General features: G+C 39.8%; 1 protein-coding gene across 13 annotated transcripts in view; it reads left to right on the top strand.

The window, feature by feature from the left end:
• Positions 1-17,961, top strand: part of COL6A3 (collagen type VI alpha 3 chain) — a 180,828-nt gene that overhangs the window by 139,239 nt on the left and 23,628 nt on the right. For 7 of the 13 annotated variants that reach the window (XM_070732276.1, XM_070732287.1, XM_070732288.1 and 4 more), the window contains 6 exons: positions 121-214; positions 6,572-6,624; positions 8,314-8,580; positions 9,296-9,391; positions 14,162-14,332; positions 14,447-14,497. In XM_070732276.1, coding sequence (XP_070588377.1) covers positions 121-214; positions 6,572-6,624; positions 8,314-8,580; positions 9,296-9,391; positions 14,162-14,332; positions 14,447-14,497 — 732 coding nt within the window. The remainder of the gene's footprint in view (positions 1-120; positions 215-6,571; positions 6,625-8,313; positions 8,581-9,295; positions 9,392-14,161; positions 14,333-14,446; positions 14,498-17,961) is intronic. The other 6 variants (XM_070732282.1, XM_070732280.1, XM_070732279.1 and 3 more) reach the window with 3 other exon arrangements.

The following is a 17,961-nucleotide window of genomic DNA, read 5'->3' as shown; positions in this document are numbered from 1 at the left end:
ACAAACAAACAAACAAACAAATAAATAAATAAATAAATAAATAATACACATGGTTTAAATTTCTATAGTATGTTTGGAAAATGTGGAAATATTTATGCAAAAATCTCCCTTATGTTTTAGGTGAAAATGCCTTTTACCTATCTCCAGACATCAGGAAAAAATGTGATTTGTTCCAGGGTGAACAGCCAATCAAGAAATTTGGCCAAAAACAACTGTAAGTTTTTACAGTTCATTTTCATTGTTAGAAAGTAAATTTTCTTCCAGATACCAAATTATGTGTGCAAGAATTAGACCCTTCTCTTCATTATGCCTGTCATATTATCTCTATTTTTTCTATTATATTGATTGTATTGTAATTTTTTTTGCTTGATTCTAGTCAGCCATCCAGTCATTGTGGATTGAGTGGCATACACATTTTTATAATTTATTATTATTATTATACCAAAGGATTGAAGGGGCAATAAATATAGATTTAGAGCAATATAAACCTGTTTCTTATATGGGTAGAAAGCAGTATCCTCACTTTATTCTTTCCTTGTCTCATTTCTAACCCTTAAATTGTCTTTAATTGTATTTAGTTGTCCTGACTCCTGAGTTTAAAGCATTGTTTTTCCTTTCAGACCAATAGTATTCAGTGAGGGCTACAAATTGTATTAAAAACTATTATGGTCTGTGAGCACTCTATCAAAGATTAGGCTTGGTGACTAATAGTACATGAGAGTTTTTATTTTTCCTTATATGCTAATGTAAGGAGGCTTGCCTCTCTCCCCATGAGGAGGCTTGCCTCTATTCCCATTGCTTGTGTATGTAAAGAAAGAAAAAAGAAGGATGGTAGCCAATGCCTGTGAATTTGGCAACCTTTGTGATGCTGATCTTCCCCCCCTAACTCCCCCCCCTCAAGTTTTCAGCTTGGTTATGGCAGAATGGGTCAGAGGAAGGAATGGTTGGATAGAGTCCCAGAGTATGGGGATACCTGATGCTGTGCTTGATTTGTGGATATTTTACCTGTGGGGCTGATGACTTGCTGAAAAGAGAGCGCAGCACATTCCCAAGAATCAAGCGGATGGTTTGTCCCTTACTCACTGCACAGGCATGTTGAGAATAGTCCCATTTAGCATTGGGTCATAGACTAAAGGGATATAAATAGACTACAGGGATATGAGATGAAGCCTCAGTATAGTTTGCAGGATGACTGGAGAGCTCTTTAACTCATCAACAGGAAAACACTTCTTTTCTAGTCATGATTACTTCAGTTTTAGAATTTTTCCTCTGGTGGTCAACTGGATCCTACATGTCTGTTTGGGAAGCTATCACAGATAGCTTTTAATCAGAACACTCACTTGACTAACTGTTGGAAGTACAGTATATTTACGATGATCATTTCTTGTATCTGATTTGAAGATATACTCATATACAGTGGTACCTCTACTTAAGAACTTAATTCGTTCTGTGACCACGTTCTTAAGTAGAAACATTTTTAAGTAGAAGCAATTTTTCCCATAGGAATCAATGTAAAAGCAAATAATGTGTGCAAACCCATTAGGAAAGAAATAAAAGCTTGGAATTTGGGTGGGAGGAGGAGGAGGAAGAAGAGGAGGAGAGCAGTCGCTGCTGAAGGAAGAAGGTGAGGTGAATTTTAAAAATCCAAAACTTTAAGGCTTCAAAAAAAAAAAAAGAGGGACTCTGAGGCGGTGAGGAGGAGCACACGCCTCCAATACACCCGGCGTGAGGCTGCCTCCCATACACTGCCTCACATACACTGGCTGCTGCTGTTGCTACCTGCTGCCTCTTCCTTCCCATGCTGACGGGCTCCCCTCTCCTCCACATAAGAACATAAAAACATAAGAAGAGCCATGCTGAATCAGGCCAAAGCCCATCGAGTCCAGCATTGTGTGTCACACAGTGGCCCACCAATTGTCCTTGGGGATCTTGAGCAGAAAGAGAAGGCAAGACCCTCCCTTTCCCCTGACCCCCAACAAATGGTACTCAAGGGACTCCTGCCTGCCTCAACCAACATAGAGGCAGCACATGGACATCCGTTTCAATAACCACTGATACACTTGGCATCCATGATTCTGTTTAATTCTGCCTTGAAGCTATCAAGGCTGAAAGAAGTCATGACCTCTTCTGGAAGTGAATTCCATAAACCAAAGACCCTCTGGGTGAAGAAATATTTCCCTTGATTTGTCCTCGCTTTCTTACCTATGAGCTTTAGGGAGTTCCCCCCTTGTCCTAGTATTGTGTGATAAAGAAAATAATTTTTCTCTATCCACTTTTTCTATCCCATGCTTGATTTTATACACTTCGATCTAGTCATCCCTTAAACGCCATCTTTCAAGGCTGAAGAGACCAAGGCGTTGCAACCTGGTATTATAAGGGAGGTGCTCCATTTCCTTTATCATTATTGTTGCCCTTTTTTGCACATTTTTCAGTTCCATTATATCCTTCTTGAGGTGCGGTGACCAGAACTGTATACAGTACTCCAAGTGTGGTCTCACCATCAATTTGTACAGAGGCAATACAATACTTACCGACTTATTTTCTATTCCCTTCCTAATCGTGCCAGGCATGGAACTTGTTTTTTTACTGCTGCTGTGCACTGAGTTGACATCTTCATTGAGCTGTCCACCAAAACCCCAAGATCCCTTTCTTGGGTTGTCTCAGAAAGTTTTGTCCCCATCAATTTGTAGGTATAATTGGGGTTCTTTGCCCCAATGTGCGTAACTTTGCACTTCTTTAGATTAAAATGCATTTGCCACTTTGTTGCCCACTCACTCAATTTTGAGACATCCTTCTGGAGCTTCCGACAATCAGTTTCACTTTTCACTACCCGGAACAATTTAGTGTCATCAGCAAACTTTGCTACTTCACTAATTACTTCTACATCCAGATCATTAATGAATAAATTAAAGAGTAAAGGTCCCAAAACTGAACCTTGGGGTACACCACTTCTCACTTCTTTCCATCCAGAGAATTGTCAATGTATTGCCACCCTTTGCTTCCTACAATTTAGCCAGTTACCAATCCAGGACAAGACCTGCCCTCTAATTCCATGGCTAAAGAGCTTTTTAGGAGCCTTTGGTGAGGGACTTTGTCAAAAGCCTTTTGAAAGTCAAGATACACAATATCAACTGGGTCCCCTTTATCTATGTGTTTATTTACACCCTCAATGAATTCTAACAAGTTAGTAAGGCATGATTTCCCTTTGCAGAAACCATGTTGATTTTCTTTCAGCAATGCCTGTTTTTCTATGTGCCCAGTAATTTTATCTTTAATAATGGTTTCCATCAGTTTACCTGGAACTGAGGTTAAACTGACTGGTCTATAGTTTCCTGGATCACCTCTAGATCCTTTCTTGAAGATCGGGGATACAGTTGCCTCCCTCCAATCCTCAGGTACAGTGTCTGATCTTAGAGAAAGATTATATATTTTAGCTAGAAGTTCAGCAATTTCACACTTGATGACTTTGTCAACACCATATAAAGAAAATCCTTATAAAATGTTCTTCCGATGGCATTATGCGCCAGCACGCCTAGCCAAAATGAATGTAAACATTAGTAACAAATGTTGGAAGTGTTGGAAGTGTAAAAAAGAAGTGGGAACATACTACCACATATGGTGGCAATGTAACGAAGCAAAAAAAATTTGGATTCAAATTAGGGCATGGATGGAAGAAATATTGGGCTATAAAATTGAAATAAAACCGGAAATGTATTTATTAGGCATAATTAGAGGCAAACATAGCAAAGAAAATTACTACTTAATAAATCACTTACTTACTGCTGCAAGATTAGCATATGCACAAGTCTGGAAACAAGATAAGATTCCAAACAAAGAAACGGTAATTAAAAAAATATTAGACTGCGCCAAATTTAGCAAATTAACATACGAAATTCAAAACCAACAAAATAAGGACTATTACAAAGTGTGGGAAAAAATTTACAACTGGGTGGAAATCAAGAAAAAGGTATAGTAAATAGAATTGTTAAAAAATAAATCTTGTAAATATATTAAGTGTAAATGTTTAATGTTGTATTGTTTGATGTCTAAATGTTTGTAAGTCATATAAATAAAATAAAAATATATTAAAAAAAAAAAAGAGAACTCTAGGGTGGATGCCATCTGGACCCGGCGATTTGTTGACATTTAGTTTAGAGAGGCATGCAAGAACATCTTCCTTGTTTATCTCTATCTGGTTTAATTCTTCTAATTCCCTCCATGGGAAAACTAATTCAGTGGTAGGCAAATGCTCTCTACCCTCCTCTGTGAAAACAGAAGCAAAGAAGTCATTTAGTCTCTCAGCAATCTCCTTGTCTTCTCTGATTATCCCCTTCTGACCATTGCCATTGTGTGGCCCAACTGTTTTTCTGGTTGGGTTCCTGCTTCTGATGTACTTAAAAAAGGTTTTGTTATTATTTTTAATTTTCTTTGCTATATGCTCCTCAAAATCTCTCTTGGCTTTCCTGACTATCGCCTTACATTTAGTCTACCAGAGTTTGTGATCCTTCCTGTTCTCCTTGGTAGGAAGAGCCTTCCATTTCTTAAATGAGTTTTTCTTCTTTCCAATAATCTCCTTTACCTCATTTGTAAGCCATACTGGTATCCTCTTGGACTTTCCAGTGCTATTTCTTCTTTTAGGAATGCATTTTAGTTGAGCCTGTTGTAATGTATTTTTAAAGTTTCCAAGCATTTTGGAGGGATCTGACTTTTTTTTACTGTTCCTTTTAGTTTCTTCTTTACTATTTTCCTCATTTTGGCAAAATTCCCCCTGTGAAAGTTTAAGATCTCTGTGTTAATTTTCATTGACAATTTGCTATCCATGGTTAAATTGAAGGTTATTGTGTTGTGATCGCTGGTTCCTATGGGCTCGGTTACAAAGACATCATGAACCATATCCTGTGCGCTAGTTAGAACCAAGTCCAGGATCCCCTTTCCCCTGGTTGGTTCCATGACCATCTGCTCAAGGGAATAATCAGCTAACATGTCGAGGAACCTTATCTCTCTTTCATGTGTAGAACAAGAATTTACCCAATCTATTCGGGGATAGTTGAAGTCCCCCATTATGACTACCCTATTTCTTTTTGAGGCCACCTTAAATTCATTTTCCAAATAACAATCTGCCTCTGAAGTTTGGTTGGGAGGGCGATAGCAGATGCCTAACGTCAGATTAGTTTCCTGTCCTGGGATTTTTATCCACAATGTTTCTGTGGGTGAGTTTGAATTTTCTTGAATTTCGGGTTCATGAGATTCTAACTCCTCAAGGGAAAGAACCTGTTCCCTGAGACCCAGGAGCTCATTGCACTGATCACACACCCAAGACTTCTTTCCAGCAGACAGATAGTCATACATTTGACACTCAAAGCAAAACACTGGGAAGCTCCCCTCCGTCTGCTAGCTATCTACCTCAATTTCTTATTAGTATGTGTTTACTGTTATTACTATACAAATTCCTTTAAAAAAAAGATATTTAACTTCCTATTCTAGATATCAATGGTTTTTTGATGGTTTTGATGCTCACTTCTATTGATTTTTTAAAAATAAACCATAGCTTTTTAGATTGTTCAAATTTTTGTTTCGGTCTTTGGATTTTTTCCTTTCTACTTGTTTTAGGATTATATAGAAAAAAAGGGGGGGGGAGGAGAAACCCTTTTTATGGCTGCTAAAAAAAGCTGAATTAGTAATTAAACAAGAAACTCACCCCACAAACTTACTAGGGCTCAGCAAGTATTCTTCCCAAGGTTCCTGCCAAGTTCCTTTCTCCCTTTTTATTTTGTTTTATTTCCTTTTTTGAAAATGTTCTGTTTAAATAATAAGCAGTTGCTTCTCTACTTCCCAAGGAAAGATGAGCTTGCTTACTTTGTAGCTGGCGCCTTTCCTTCGCTGTGGTGACTCCTTGGTTGCCCAGAGTGAAGGGAGCATTTCTTTTCTCTGGGCGCTGGCAGAGGTTTATTCCCTGTCAAAGCACCCAGAGAAAGGAAAATGCTTTGTTCACTCTGGACTGCCAAAGCCTCCTTAAGCGCCACCAAAAGGCTCCTCTGGCAGCCCAGATGGCCGGGATTAAAGGGGGAATGGCAGGAAACTGACCGGGCCTTTGTGCTGCTCTCAAATTTCCTGGGAAATTTTTCCGGGCTCAGGTTCTTAAGTAGAAAATGGTTCTTAAGTAGAGGCAAAAAAATCTTGAACAACCAGTTCTTATCTAGAAAAGTTCTTAAGTAGAGGTACCACTGCATTAGAAAATATTCATATACATCTATACAAGGAAATATCCCCATCTAGAAATCCCATATACTTTTCTGACCAAATTTACTTTTCAAGAACAGATACTAATAATAGGGGCATCTTAATAAAATTACTATCCTTTGGTGCAATAAAGCGGTACAATAAATTGGCTAAAAACTGTAAAATGTTTTTGTTCAGAAAGGAACATTGGATTCTTTTAAAGCTGCTATCCTAAATAACTCTATCAAACAAGTTCAAAAGAGTGCAGATGCAGATTTTGAAACAAATACTTAAATGTGTCTTGATTATTTACAATATGCATACCTATAACTATTTCTGTTTCTTCAAACAGAACTGTTCCAAATAATGTTACTGTCACACCTGCTGTAACAGAAAAATTGGAAGGTAGGTACATCTGCCTAATATTGCTAAACAGATCTAAATATTTTACCTTACAATAATTTGCTATTCACTGTTTTGTTTACATAAAATCACTATGTTTAATTTCAAATACCATAGCTTTGCTTCAATAAAAGAGGTATGCATAAAAGAAACCCTGCAGATTATATTTTAAAATAATTGGGAAAGCTGCAAGAAGCAGGAATTGACTTTTTTTTTTACGAAGGAAAACAGCTGGAAGTGGAAAAAAATCTTTTGAGTGGTTGCAGCTTTAGGAGGCTTTTTCCCATAAAACAAGATAAAAAGATATTGTGTGTTTGTTTGTGTATTATTTAAAATGTAGTTTGCATTTAATGCATTTAATTACAGCCTCTTTGTGTTTTTGAATGCAAAATATGATCTGTTCATTTTAATGCCTATAATCAGGCAGGTCTTAAGTAAAAGATTTACAAAATAAGACTGCCTGTCAGCTGAGCCCTGTAAATATTTATAATCTTTTTTTATATTGCAAATAATACAGAATTCCACATGCAATTAAAGGTTCTAGCACATTGGAATGTTCTTAGCTTATTATAGAGATTTTTTCTACCTTCCCTGTTGAGGGATTTTTGTGTTACTTTAGGCTCAGCTATGTTTTTATGAATGATATGTATGTGTGTGTGTAACATATTTTTGCTGATAATGAAAAGGAAGTGGGACTACTATAGATCTTTTTCGGGCTTATTAGCCTTCATCAGGTAGCCACACCCTGTTTTACTGGGATTTGAATGATTTGTAAGGCAGAGGTCTTAGCCATTAGGCTATAGGCTCAACTCCTATATCAGCTTGTACCAGGGAAGGGTTATGTGTGATTTTTTGCCGAATCATCCTGGTATATTGAAGAAACGTCACAGCTCCTTTTTGCCTCTTGGCCCCAAGGGGGCCATATTCCAAGGCAGATAAGTTATTTTATAGCTAACAACTATCATCCATAAGTGTTACATATTTTTGCTGATAATGAAAAGGAAGGGAGATTAATATAGATCTATTTCGGGCTTATTAGCCTTCATCAGGTAGCCACACCCTGTTTTACTGGAATTTGAACCCGGGGCCTCTGCCTTGTAAGGTAGAGGTCTTAGCCATTAGGCTACAGGCTCAACTCCAGTATCAACTTGTACTGGGGAAGGGTTATGTGTGATTTTTTCTTGGATGTGTGTGTGTGTGTGTGTGTGTGTGTGTGTGTGTAGATTTTCATGGGTACAGATATGAAGGTCTTGGCATATTCGGGTTTCTTCCCTTGAAGAAATGGGAAGAAATCTGATTGATATATATATATATATATATATATATATATATATATATATATATATATATATATATATATATATGTCACATGTTTATATATATATATATATATATATATATATATATATATATATATATTTGTTTTCGTAGATTTTCATGGGTATATGTATGTAGATTGTTCTGAGTTCGGGTTTTGCCCCGTGTAATATTTTGAGTATCTATGCGACGTTTCGGTGAAATGATGATGGTGAATGTGATTTCACCGAAACGTCGCATAGACACTCAAAATATTACACGGGGCAAAACCCGAACTCAGAACAATCTACATATATATATCTTATCCAGACATCCTTAAAATTCTGAATCTATTAGTTTTGTTCTTTTATTAGGTGTTTTTCTTCTCTTCAACAGTGATTAAACATAATGGAGAAGTCCAGATAACTGACATCACTGAAAACAGTGCTAAGCTGCATTGGACGATTCCTGAGCCTCAGAAAGTCTATGTCTATCATATCACAGTCACCACAGCACGTGACCACTCCTTAGTTGTGAAGCTTAATTTAACTAGCAATGAAAGAGTCGTTGGAGGACTTCAGAGTGGACAAAAGTATTATGTTGGTATCACAGGTTACCATAATGCCCAGGCCAAAGCTACTTATAGGGGAACATTTAATACAAGTAGGTTATCTCGTAATTAAGTGAATTATTTTTTCTATCAATTTTTGATTTTGGACATACAAAAAAGCAAACCAGTACATTGTTCTAATAATAATGACACATAGCCTAATTAATACAATATATTTGGGTCATATTATTTAAGGAGCACTATGTGCTATAGTGAGGTATCCATTTGATACAGATTCTTTACAGTAAGACAAAAAGATAATATTGTAACAATTTGATTAATATTAATCTGCGACTTCCAAGTGTTTATTCAGAACGAATAATTCCCTCTTCCTGCATTTTTACATTGCTGAAGCGTTATTTCTAGTGAGAAATGTATTTCTGAATGAGTTTCTGATTTGAGTTCCACCTTTTTAAAGAACCATTTTATACTTTAGGCATGTTTGCTCAAAACGCCTCTTAAAATGGAAGCTCATTATTGCATATGGATTATTGGATATAGTAAAGTGTTAAATAATATTCAAAATTTACATCTGTATATTATTAGAATATTTACATGATTTTAATTGATTCCTAGGCACTGTGCTTGCTGCTATTATAATATTAAAACACATGATAGCTTTCTTGTTCTTTATGTATCGTTACATACAAAGCTGAAGACGTTGTGTGCAATGTCTCAATCATGCTGGACGTAAATAAAAAAAGTTTATTGCTGTTATTTGAATCCTTTTGAGCCCACCCACATAATTGCTTGGCTTGCTTTCTACAGGGAGCATGCCAGCAGTCAAGGTCCCTTCAGCAGGAACAGCAGCGGCGTCAACCAATATAATGGTGAACACTGAACCTTTGGAAGTCCCTGAAAAAGGTGAGTCCAATCTATGAAGGTTTCAGAGGCGTGGGAAATGAAAGTTTGGATGGCTTAAACCAGAAGTCCCCAAACCTTTGGGCACCAAGGACCAGTTCTGTGGAAAGAGATTTTTCTCCAGACTGGAGGGGCGTGGTTTCACATGCTGCCTGCATTCTGCAGATGGGGCTGTTTGCTGGTTTCTGACATGCTGCAGACCTGTGCCAGTCCATGGACTGGGGGTTGGGGATTCCTGGATTAAACTATGCTCTAGACAGTATCTAAGTGGCATTAATATGATATGCCACCTGAAATGAAGGATACTGGTTTATTTATTTATTTATTTATTAATTATTTAGATTTGTATGCCGCCCCTCTCCGAAGGTTGGTGATTGTGGAACAATAAAATATGTAAACTAAAGGGCAAACATAAGGTGCCAGGGAACTTTTCATCCCAAAATAAGTGCCAAGTAGATTCATAACCATGAATCCCAGATGTCCCATGCTTAATACCAGAGGTTCCATTAGCTAGAGCCAGCAAGTAATACTATTATTGTTGATTCTTAGTGAAGCATGACAGGATTGTAGAAATTAAAACTGGATTCTAATACAGGGTGATTTTGAAAATTCCAAAAGAACAGCTTTGCAAGGTTTAAAGCTTTAGGAAACTTGTAAATAAAAAAATCCTAGGAACAGATTTCATTTCTTCAGTGATTACAGCTAGGGAGACTTGCTCTGCTGTCTTAATGATCTTCTTCCCAAAAGAAGGCCTATTGCTTCTGTTCTAGTAGTACTATCCATTTGCATTTGGAGGGCAAAGTTGGCTCATTCACTCCTTCAGCAGACAATGACTTAGTCTAGGTTCTTTCAAAGTAGCCAGGTCTTACCTTATGCCAGTGATGGTGAACCTTTTTTGGTTAGTGTGTCAAAAGGGTGTGTGTGTGTATGTGCTATCATGTGCGCACATGCCCACACCCATTTCCTCCACACACACATGCACAACTTTCGTTGCTGCCCCTGTGCATGTGCATAATCCTCTGTGTCCTCGCACATGGACACAGGCTTCACTGAAGCCTGGGATGATGAAAAAATGGCCCAATGGGCAAACCTGAAGTTTGAAAAATGGATTTCCAGTTTGCCCATTGTGCTGTTTTTCGCACAATTTTTGTGCGAAGCTACCTAAAGCCCCGGAGTGTGAAAAACAGCACAACAGGGAAATGGGAAGTCCATTTTTCCAAACTTCCAATTTGCCCATTGGGCTGTTTTTTGCACTCTGGTGCCTTAGGAAAGCTTCCCTGAAGCCTCCAGAGCAAAACGGCCTTCCCCAAGACCGAAGGTCAGCTGCCTACTGTGTGCATGCACACTGGAGCTGACACAGGGCAATGCCTCATGTGCCTTCCGATTTGGCTCTGCGTGCCACCTGTGGCACACGTACCATAGGTTTGCCATCACGGCCTTATGCTATATCAGTTGGTAGTTACATAGGGCAGTTGTATGACAGACATCTGTTTTAAAGTGTTGCAGTCAGGTGCTGTGCTTATGTATCAAGGATTCATTTTTGGAATTATAATTATAGTATAAAATGTTTCTGGGGTTAGTGGAAAATGTATTTTGTTGTGGTTCATTGAAAAGTCTGAGTTATATGATGTTGTGTCACTATAAAATCCTGTGCTCATTTCTTTGCCATGTGTCTTAGCTCAAGTAATTATGTATTATGGCAACAAACCATTAACAAATCACTCTGCTAAACTCAGTTATTAACAATATTTGTTCTGAATATATGATTGTTGTGTTAATGTTTTTGTTATAATAATTTTATGTTAATATGCAAAGTGTATGAAATTGTCATAATTGTCTGTTAAAAACAGTTTTTATTTTGTTGCCACTCTGATTTGCCTGTTCATAAGATTTTTTTAAATTATGGTAGGTAATATAATTTTACACAACTAAGGTTGGTTGAATTGATATTGGATTTTTCAAAATATGTTATCTTTATTGCTAACATATTTGAGCTTCCTTGTGCATTGTCCATTAATAGGAAAGATATGAGTCACAGAATTTTTTTCAAATTTCAAATTTAAACAAGTATTTTATTTTGCTTTGTTTTAGCTTCCCAAATCTATTGATTTTTTTTCCCTGTTGCATATTATCAATTCTGGCCTGAACTGCCATGCCAAACATTTCTAATAATGTTCATGATCATGGTAGATCTCACATTTGTTAAGGTCTGCAAACTTCTGTAAGACTTCTGAAAAAAAATTAGTAGGATTTCCTTTCATTCAAATTGATAACTGAAGGTTTGATGAAAGGTACTAAATATATATCTTCATACAGACTACTCAGCAATGCGGTTTTGAATACGCTATTCCCTTTTATTAAGTTAATCATAGAAAAATATAGAAGACTAAATTCTTATAAAAGATAACTTCTGATAGACAACTTTGAAAACATTGAGCTTTTCAAATCTTAAGTTGGAAATTGGTGAAAATAGCTTTTCCCCAGACATGGTAGATTTTAGGCATTTGCATTACAGATTAATCTCTTTAAATCATTTTCATCTTTGTTTGTCTAATTCCATTATTCTTGTCTTTTTAATGTGTTTAATTGTTGCAGTACTGAACTGGTTCTTCAAGTCTCTTGTCCTCATCTAGTTTAACTTCTTTTCAACTATTCTTTTGCAAGTGAGCCTTGCAAATTTCATGTAATAATGATAACCCTTTTCTTTTGGACTTGTATTCACCTATAAGAGTTCCTAGTATGAGAAAATCCCCTGTAATCGCATCATATTGTTTCCCGAAATTTGAAATTTCTGAAACAGCATGAGCTCTTGAGGGTGCGCTTAGATACACCCACACTACATCAATTCTTTGTGAGCTGCACTGGCTTCTTATCAGTCTCTGGTCACAATTCAAGGTGTTGGTTATTACCTTTAAAGCTCTACATGGTTCACGGCCAGGGTATCCTCGAGACCGTCACATATCTCCCACTGACCGGTAAGATTCCACAGGGTTGGTCTTCTTTGGGTCCCATCAGCTAAACATTGTCGACTGGTGGGTCTGCGGGGGAGAGCCTTCTCTGTGGTTGTCCCAACTCTCTGGAATCAGCTACCTCCTGAGATCTATCCGCCCACCTTATTGACCTTCCAGAAAGCGGGAAAGACCTGGCTTTTCCAACAGGCCTGGGGGCATTGACCTCAGGGGGATAGCTAGTGAGGTGAGCCCATGAATATATGGATGGCTGCAATTATTTTAGATGTAATTTTTTAAATATATTGATGCATGTTTGTTTTTGTTGTGACCCACCCTGAGTCCCAAGAAAGTTGGGCGGGATAGATAGATAGGTAGATAGATAGATAGATAGATAGATAGATAGATAGATAGATAGATAGATAGATAGAAAGAAAGAAAGAAAGAAAGAAAGATAGATAGATAGATAGATAGATAGATGATAGAAAGAAAGAAAGAAAGAAAGATAGATAGATAGATAGATAGATAGATAGATAGATGATAGATGATAGAAAGAAAGAAAGATAGATAGATAGATAGATAGATGATAGAAAGAAAGAAAGAAAGATAGATAGATAGATAGATAGATAGATAGATAGATAGATGATAGATGATAGAAAGAAAGAAAGAAAGAAAGAAAGAAAGATAGATAGATAGATGATAGATAGATAGATAGATAGATAGATAGATAGATAGATAGATAGATAGATAGATAGATAAAACTGGCAAAATGGACATAAAATGGGCCAAAATTGACTTGCTTAACTACAGAGCTTATTATTATTATTTTAAATCTATTTTTTCCTCTGAGCTTAGATTTAGGTCACACTGTTATCTAATTCTAACACAATTAAGATCTTATTCAAATAATCCAACCTATATCCTCCAAACAATGGCTACTCTGCTTTTTATATTGAGAAGAGCCTGGGAGTCTCAGCTCTTGCCAACCCATAAGACTCTAGAATTGTCAATTCAATTTCCTTCTCCTGGCAAGTACTTTAAAAGTGTGATAGTGCCACAAAAAGCAGTTCCAGAACCAGGCAACAGTAGACAGATTGACCACATAGCTTCATGGTCAGCTTCCTCGCAATCTCTGAGCTCACAGACATACCCCTTCTAGGTGGCCAGTTTGCCCTCAGTTGAGCAGTTTAGCAAATGTTGACATCAGTAAAGTACTGGCCTTAATTGAGAGGCCCAACAAATCCAAATATATGGACAGGAAGTAGAATAAAGGCTTAATGGGAAAATATGTGCTGAAATTCACCTTCTACATCCAAGAAGGTACAGGACTTGTAAGAAGGGTATTATTTATATTGAGGGGAGGATTGGCTCATTGATGGCAAAATAAGAACAGTGTAATTACAGGAAACAATCATACAGTTCCAATGGGTTGTGAGATTTGTGACTATACCCTTTTCACATTTTCCCCACTCTGTTTTTTATATTTCTGACTGCTGCTCTGCACTGGATTTGGCTAATGACTTAACAGAGGCATGCAGAGACATAACACTTTTACACCCCATCTTTGCAAGACATGAGCCAATACAGTATTTATACTCGTGCACTGGCTGCCTGCTATATCTACGATTTTATTAGTAGTGCAAGGTTATTACTTTCCATATAGTTTCTGTAAAAATCATTTGTGAAAGTTTGTATTCTACTTCCTTTTCGTTTGTTGAAAATGTGTTTTTTTTGGGGGGGGCGTTGGCATCTTATGCCTTTTTCGAAGCTTTTAATATTTTCAGGATCATTTAACCTTTGCACATTTGAAATTCAAATTTAACAGATCCTTGCTTACTGGACCTTGACATGGGCACGCAGTGCAAGGAGTATCAGGTTAAGTGGTTCTTTGACTACAAAAACAAGATCTGCACCCAGGTTTGGTATGGTGGGTGTAGCGGTAATGCCAATAGATTTGAGACAGAAGCTGACTGCATTAGCAGATGTATGAAGCCATGTAAGTACCCAAATAGGATTAACCCATTTTGTAATTTCAATATTTTGAAACAAAGTTTCCAAGGAGAGGGGGAAAATAGTTTAAACACAAATTCTGCACACTTTTTCTCTACAGCAGATGAAAAAGACATGCAGCTCCCTGTCCTTGAGAAAAGTCACTTGTCAGGTAAAGTCAGAAATGGAGAAGATTGTACTTCTGACCATTTGTCCTAAAACTGTGTCTTGGATGCTTGTCATGGCCGTTGGCCAAAGATAACCATAAAGTGTGCCTTCATGTTGCTTTTCCACAATAATCACCCCATAATTTCTGCCTCTCTTTGCATGCAACTTTAATATCTTAAAAAAAAAACCCCAGTGTTGGTGTAAAACTATTATAGACTTGGAGTTACAATTTATTTATTTCCCACATAGAGAGGACAATATGAGTACAAAAAGTACTTCCTCAAGAATGGTAGACAAGTTTCAGATTCCATTTTGGAGGAAATTCATAATATAGTTTTATCTTTGTGGCAGGAAATAGTGCCTGTATCTGGGGTACAAAAATCCAGATTTTCTTTTTGCAGACTAGATATAGTTACCCTATTTAATAGGAGCTTGTTGGATTCCGTTTTTCTTTTTAATTGAAACTTCTTTCAATTCTTTCTTGTCTATCTATGGACTTAGAAGAGATATTCCCTTTTTTCCTAGACAGTGCAGCTATTCCTTACCACAGCATTTCCCAACCGGTGTGCCGCGGCACAGTAGTGTGCCGCGAGACATGGCCAGGTGTGCCGCGAGAAGCTCAAGCTAGGCGGGGCGCTGCCGGCGCCCCTGCCTGAGTGTCGTCCTGTGGGTGGTCTTGGGCTTCACAGTCGCTTCCTGGTTCCCTCTCCTCCCACCGCCTGTGTCTCCCGCCGTTGCCTCCCACCAAGCCGTCACCCGTTGCCGTGGGTTCCTCGAGTGGGAGCTGCCGCTTCCCTCCGTCCAGCTCAGCCACGCTGCCGTAGAAAGCACAGAGGTTATTGCCACCGCTTCTGCCTCCACTCAGGGACCCACCGTGGTCACCATGCCTTTTCCTCTCCCTCAGCTCAACCACGGTGGCTCCCTGAGTGGAGGCAGAGGCGGCGGCAATAACCTCTGCACTTTTTACGGCAGCGTGGCTGGGCTGCCTGGAAGGAAGCGGCAGCTCCGAGGAATGAGGCGCTGGCGGTAGACACAGGCGGAGGGAGGAGAGGGAACCAGGAAGCCACCGTAAAGCCCAAGACCAGCCACAGGATGACCTTCAGCCAGGGGCACCGGAACCACGCGCAGCCATGGTGGGAGCAGCATGAGGTAGCAACGAGGCGCGAGGACAAGCAGGCAGCTTGGCAGAGGGGAAGCGCTGAGGGGCTCTCCTCCTTCCCCACCCCCCGCGCTTCTCTCCCGCCCTGGCTTTTGCTTCGCCCCATGATTTCCCCGCAATTTCATCCAGGCCACCTCTTGCCTCCTTTTGAACTGCGGGGGAAATCTGCGGGCAAAGCAAAAGCCAGGGCGGGAGAGAAGCGCGGGGGTGGGGAAGGAGGAGAGCCCCTCAGTGCTTCCCCTCCGCCAAGCTGCCTGCTTGTCCTCGCGCCTTGTTGCTACCTCCTGCCTTTTTCCAGGGGCCTTTGGAAGGCACCCAGGGAAGGGGGGGGATTGGGGGTGGCTGCAGCGGCTTCTCGTCCTCCTCATCCGGCTGCTAATGCCCGCCCGGCCCCTCTTGCAGTCCCTTCACGGAGCGCTTTTGTCCCAGGCTATCAGCGAAAGGGCTGCAGGACAGGCGGGGCAGGCGTTCTTCTCACAGCTGAGGCAGAATTTGGAATGTCGGGGGTGTGTGCGTGCGGGCTCCTGCCACCCGGAACATTTAAAATAAGAAAAACCTTCGCCGGCCTCCGCAGAGAAGAAAGGAAGAGAGAGAAAGAGAGACAGAGCAAGAGAGACATAGCAAGAGAGGCAGAGAGAGAGAGAGAAAGAGAAAGAGAGCTAGCAAGAGAGAGAGAAAGAGAGACAGAGAAAGAGAGACAGAGAGAGAGAGAAAGAGAGAAAGAAAGAAAGAGAGAGAATGAAAGAGAGATAGCAAGAGAGGGAGAGAGAGCAAGGGAGAGAGAAAGACATATAGGGAGGGAAGGAGGGAGAGAGAAAGAGAGCAAAAAAGAGAGGAAGAAAGAAAGAGGGATGGAGAGAGAGAAAGAAGGGAAGGAAGAGAGAGAAAGAGTGAGGGAGAAATAGAGCGAAATGGAGGAAGATTTTTTTTTGTCAAAACTTTTCTTTAGCCACCCCCCCCACCCACCCCCCGTTCAGTGTTCCCCAGGATTTTGAAAATATGAATAATGTGCCGCGGCTCAAAAAAGGTTGGGAAACACTGCCTTACCATTTGATCCAAACACTCACTTAAAATGATGCCATGTAAACTTTCTTCATCCTGCGCTACATTGAGAACCTGATGCTAGAAGGCGTTTTACAAACCCAAAGACTTTTTACTAGAGTAACATCTCTAAAGAAGTCAGGATTTGGGCCAAAGGGAAAGTTTTTTAAGGAAATTTAAGAAGCAGATCCTGAAAGGTTATTGGACCTTTTTTTGGGGGGGGGGGGCATCCTCACATTCTAGTCAGTTTTAGTAGGAAAATCTGAATGTGAGAACTAATAATCTCTGACTCTTAAAAAAATAAAAGCAGCTAAGAATAGAATGAAATGATTCCAGAACTGATTTTTTTAAAAAAATATATATTGGAAAGAGTATATAGTGCTAGATTGGTTAACGATCTGGTTAAATGTTAGGCAATTTCCCACATTGTATTCTAAGACCAAACTTTATACATCAGAACATTTGACTTCCCAGCTGGTTTGTGAGCCTGCCTTATCAGTCAGCTGGTTATCAATACCTTCAGTTACAAGTTCTTTGGAGCCCTCTATTTAGACATTCTCACAGATAAACAATTTTGAATAGAGGACTAGAAGACAATACAGTGATACCTCATCTTACGAACTTAATTGGTTCCGGGACGAGGTTCGTAAGGTGAAAAGTTCGTAAGATGAAACAATGTTTCCCATAGGAATCAATGGAAAAGCCAATAATGCGTGCAAGCGGAAAACTCACCCCTTTTGCCTCATTACTGCCAGCATTCAGATCGTTCGGGGGTGGGTAGAGGAGGGGGGAGACGGGGGGAGAGAGAGAGTGCAGGGTGCCCGGAGGGAGCCTCGTGGGTGGATTGGGTAGACAGTTACTGTCCGGCTGCAATGACTCGAAGGGAAGGGAGGGAAAAGGTTGGAGAAGCCCTTGCTGGATTCGCGCTGCGCCGCCACCTTTAACTTCAAGCAGAAACCTCTCTCTCTCTCTCCTTCCTCCCTCCTCCTCCTCTTCCTCTTCCTCCTCCTCCCATATTCCACCTCCCTCCCAGCCACATTCGCCTTCCTCCACCGCCAGTGGCATCCAGCTCCTCTTCTCGCTTTACAAGATCACAGCTGGGCGGTGGCACGGAGGCTGGAGGCGGCGGGTGTGTATGGAAGAGTTCTGCAGGAGAACTGGGGGGAGCTGCGGTGCCTAGACACCTGCCTGCAGCAAAGGCACCCCGCGACCACACCTTTGCCCCCAGAGGAAAGACCCCAGCCCACGCTTGCTGCTTGCTCTCCTGA

This window comes from Erythrolamprus reginae, chromosome 1 (assembly GCF_031021105.1).
Source record: "Erythrolamprus reginae isolate rEryReg1 chromosome 1, rEryReg1.hap1, whole genome shotgun sequence".
Classification (NCBI taxonomy): domain Eukaryota; kingdom Metazoa; phylum Chordata; class Lepidosauria; order Squamata; family Dipsadidae; genus Erythrolamprus; species Erythrolamprus reginae.
The sequence above is the reverse complement of the archived record's forward strand: the minus strand, read 5'-3'. Positions and strand labels throughout refer to the sequence as shown.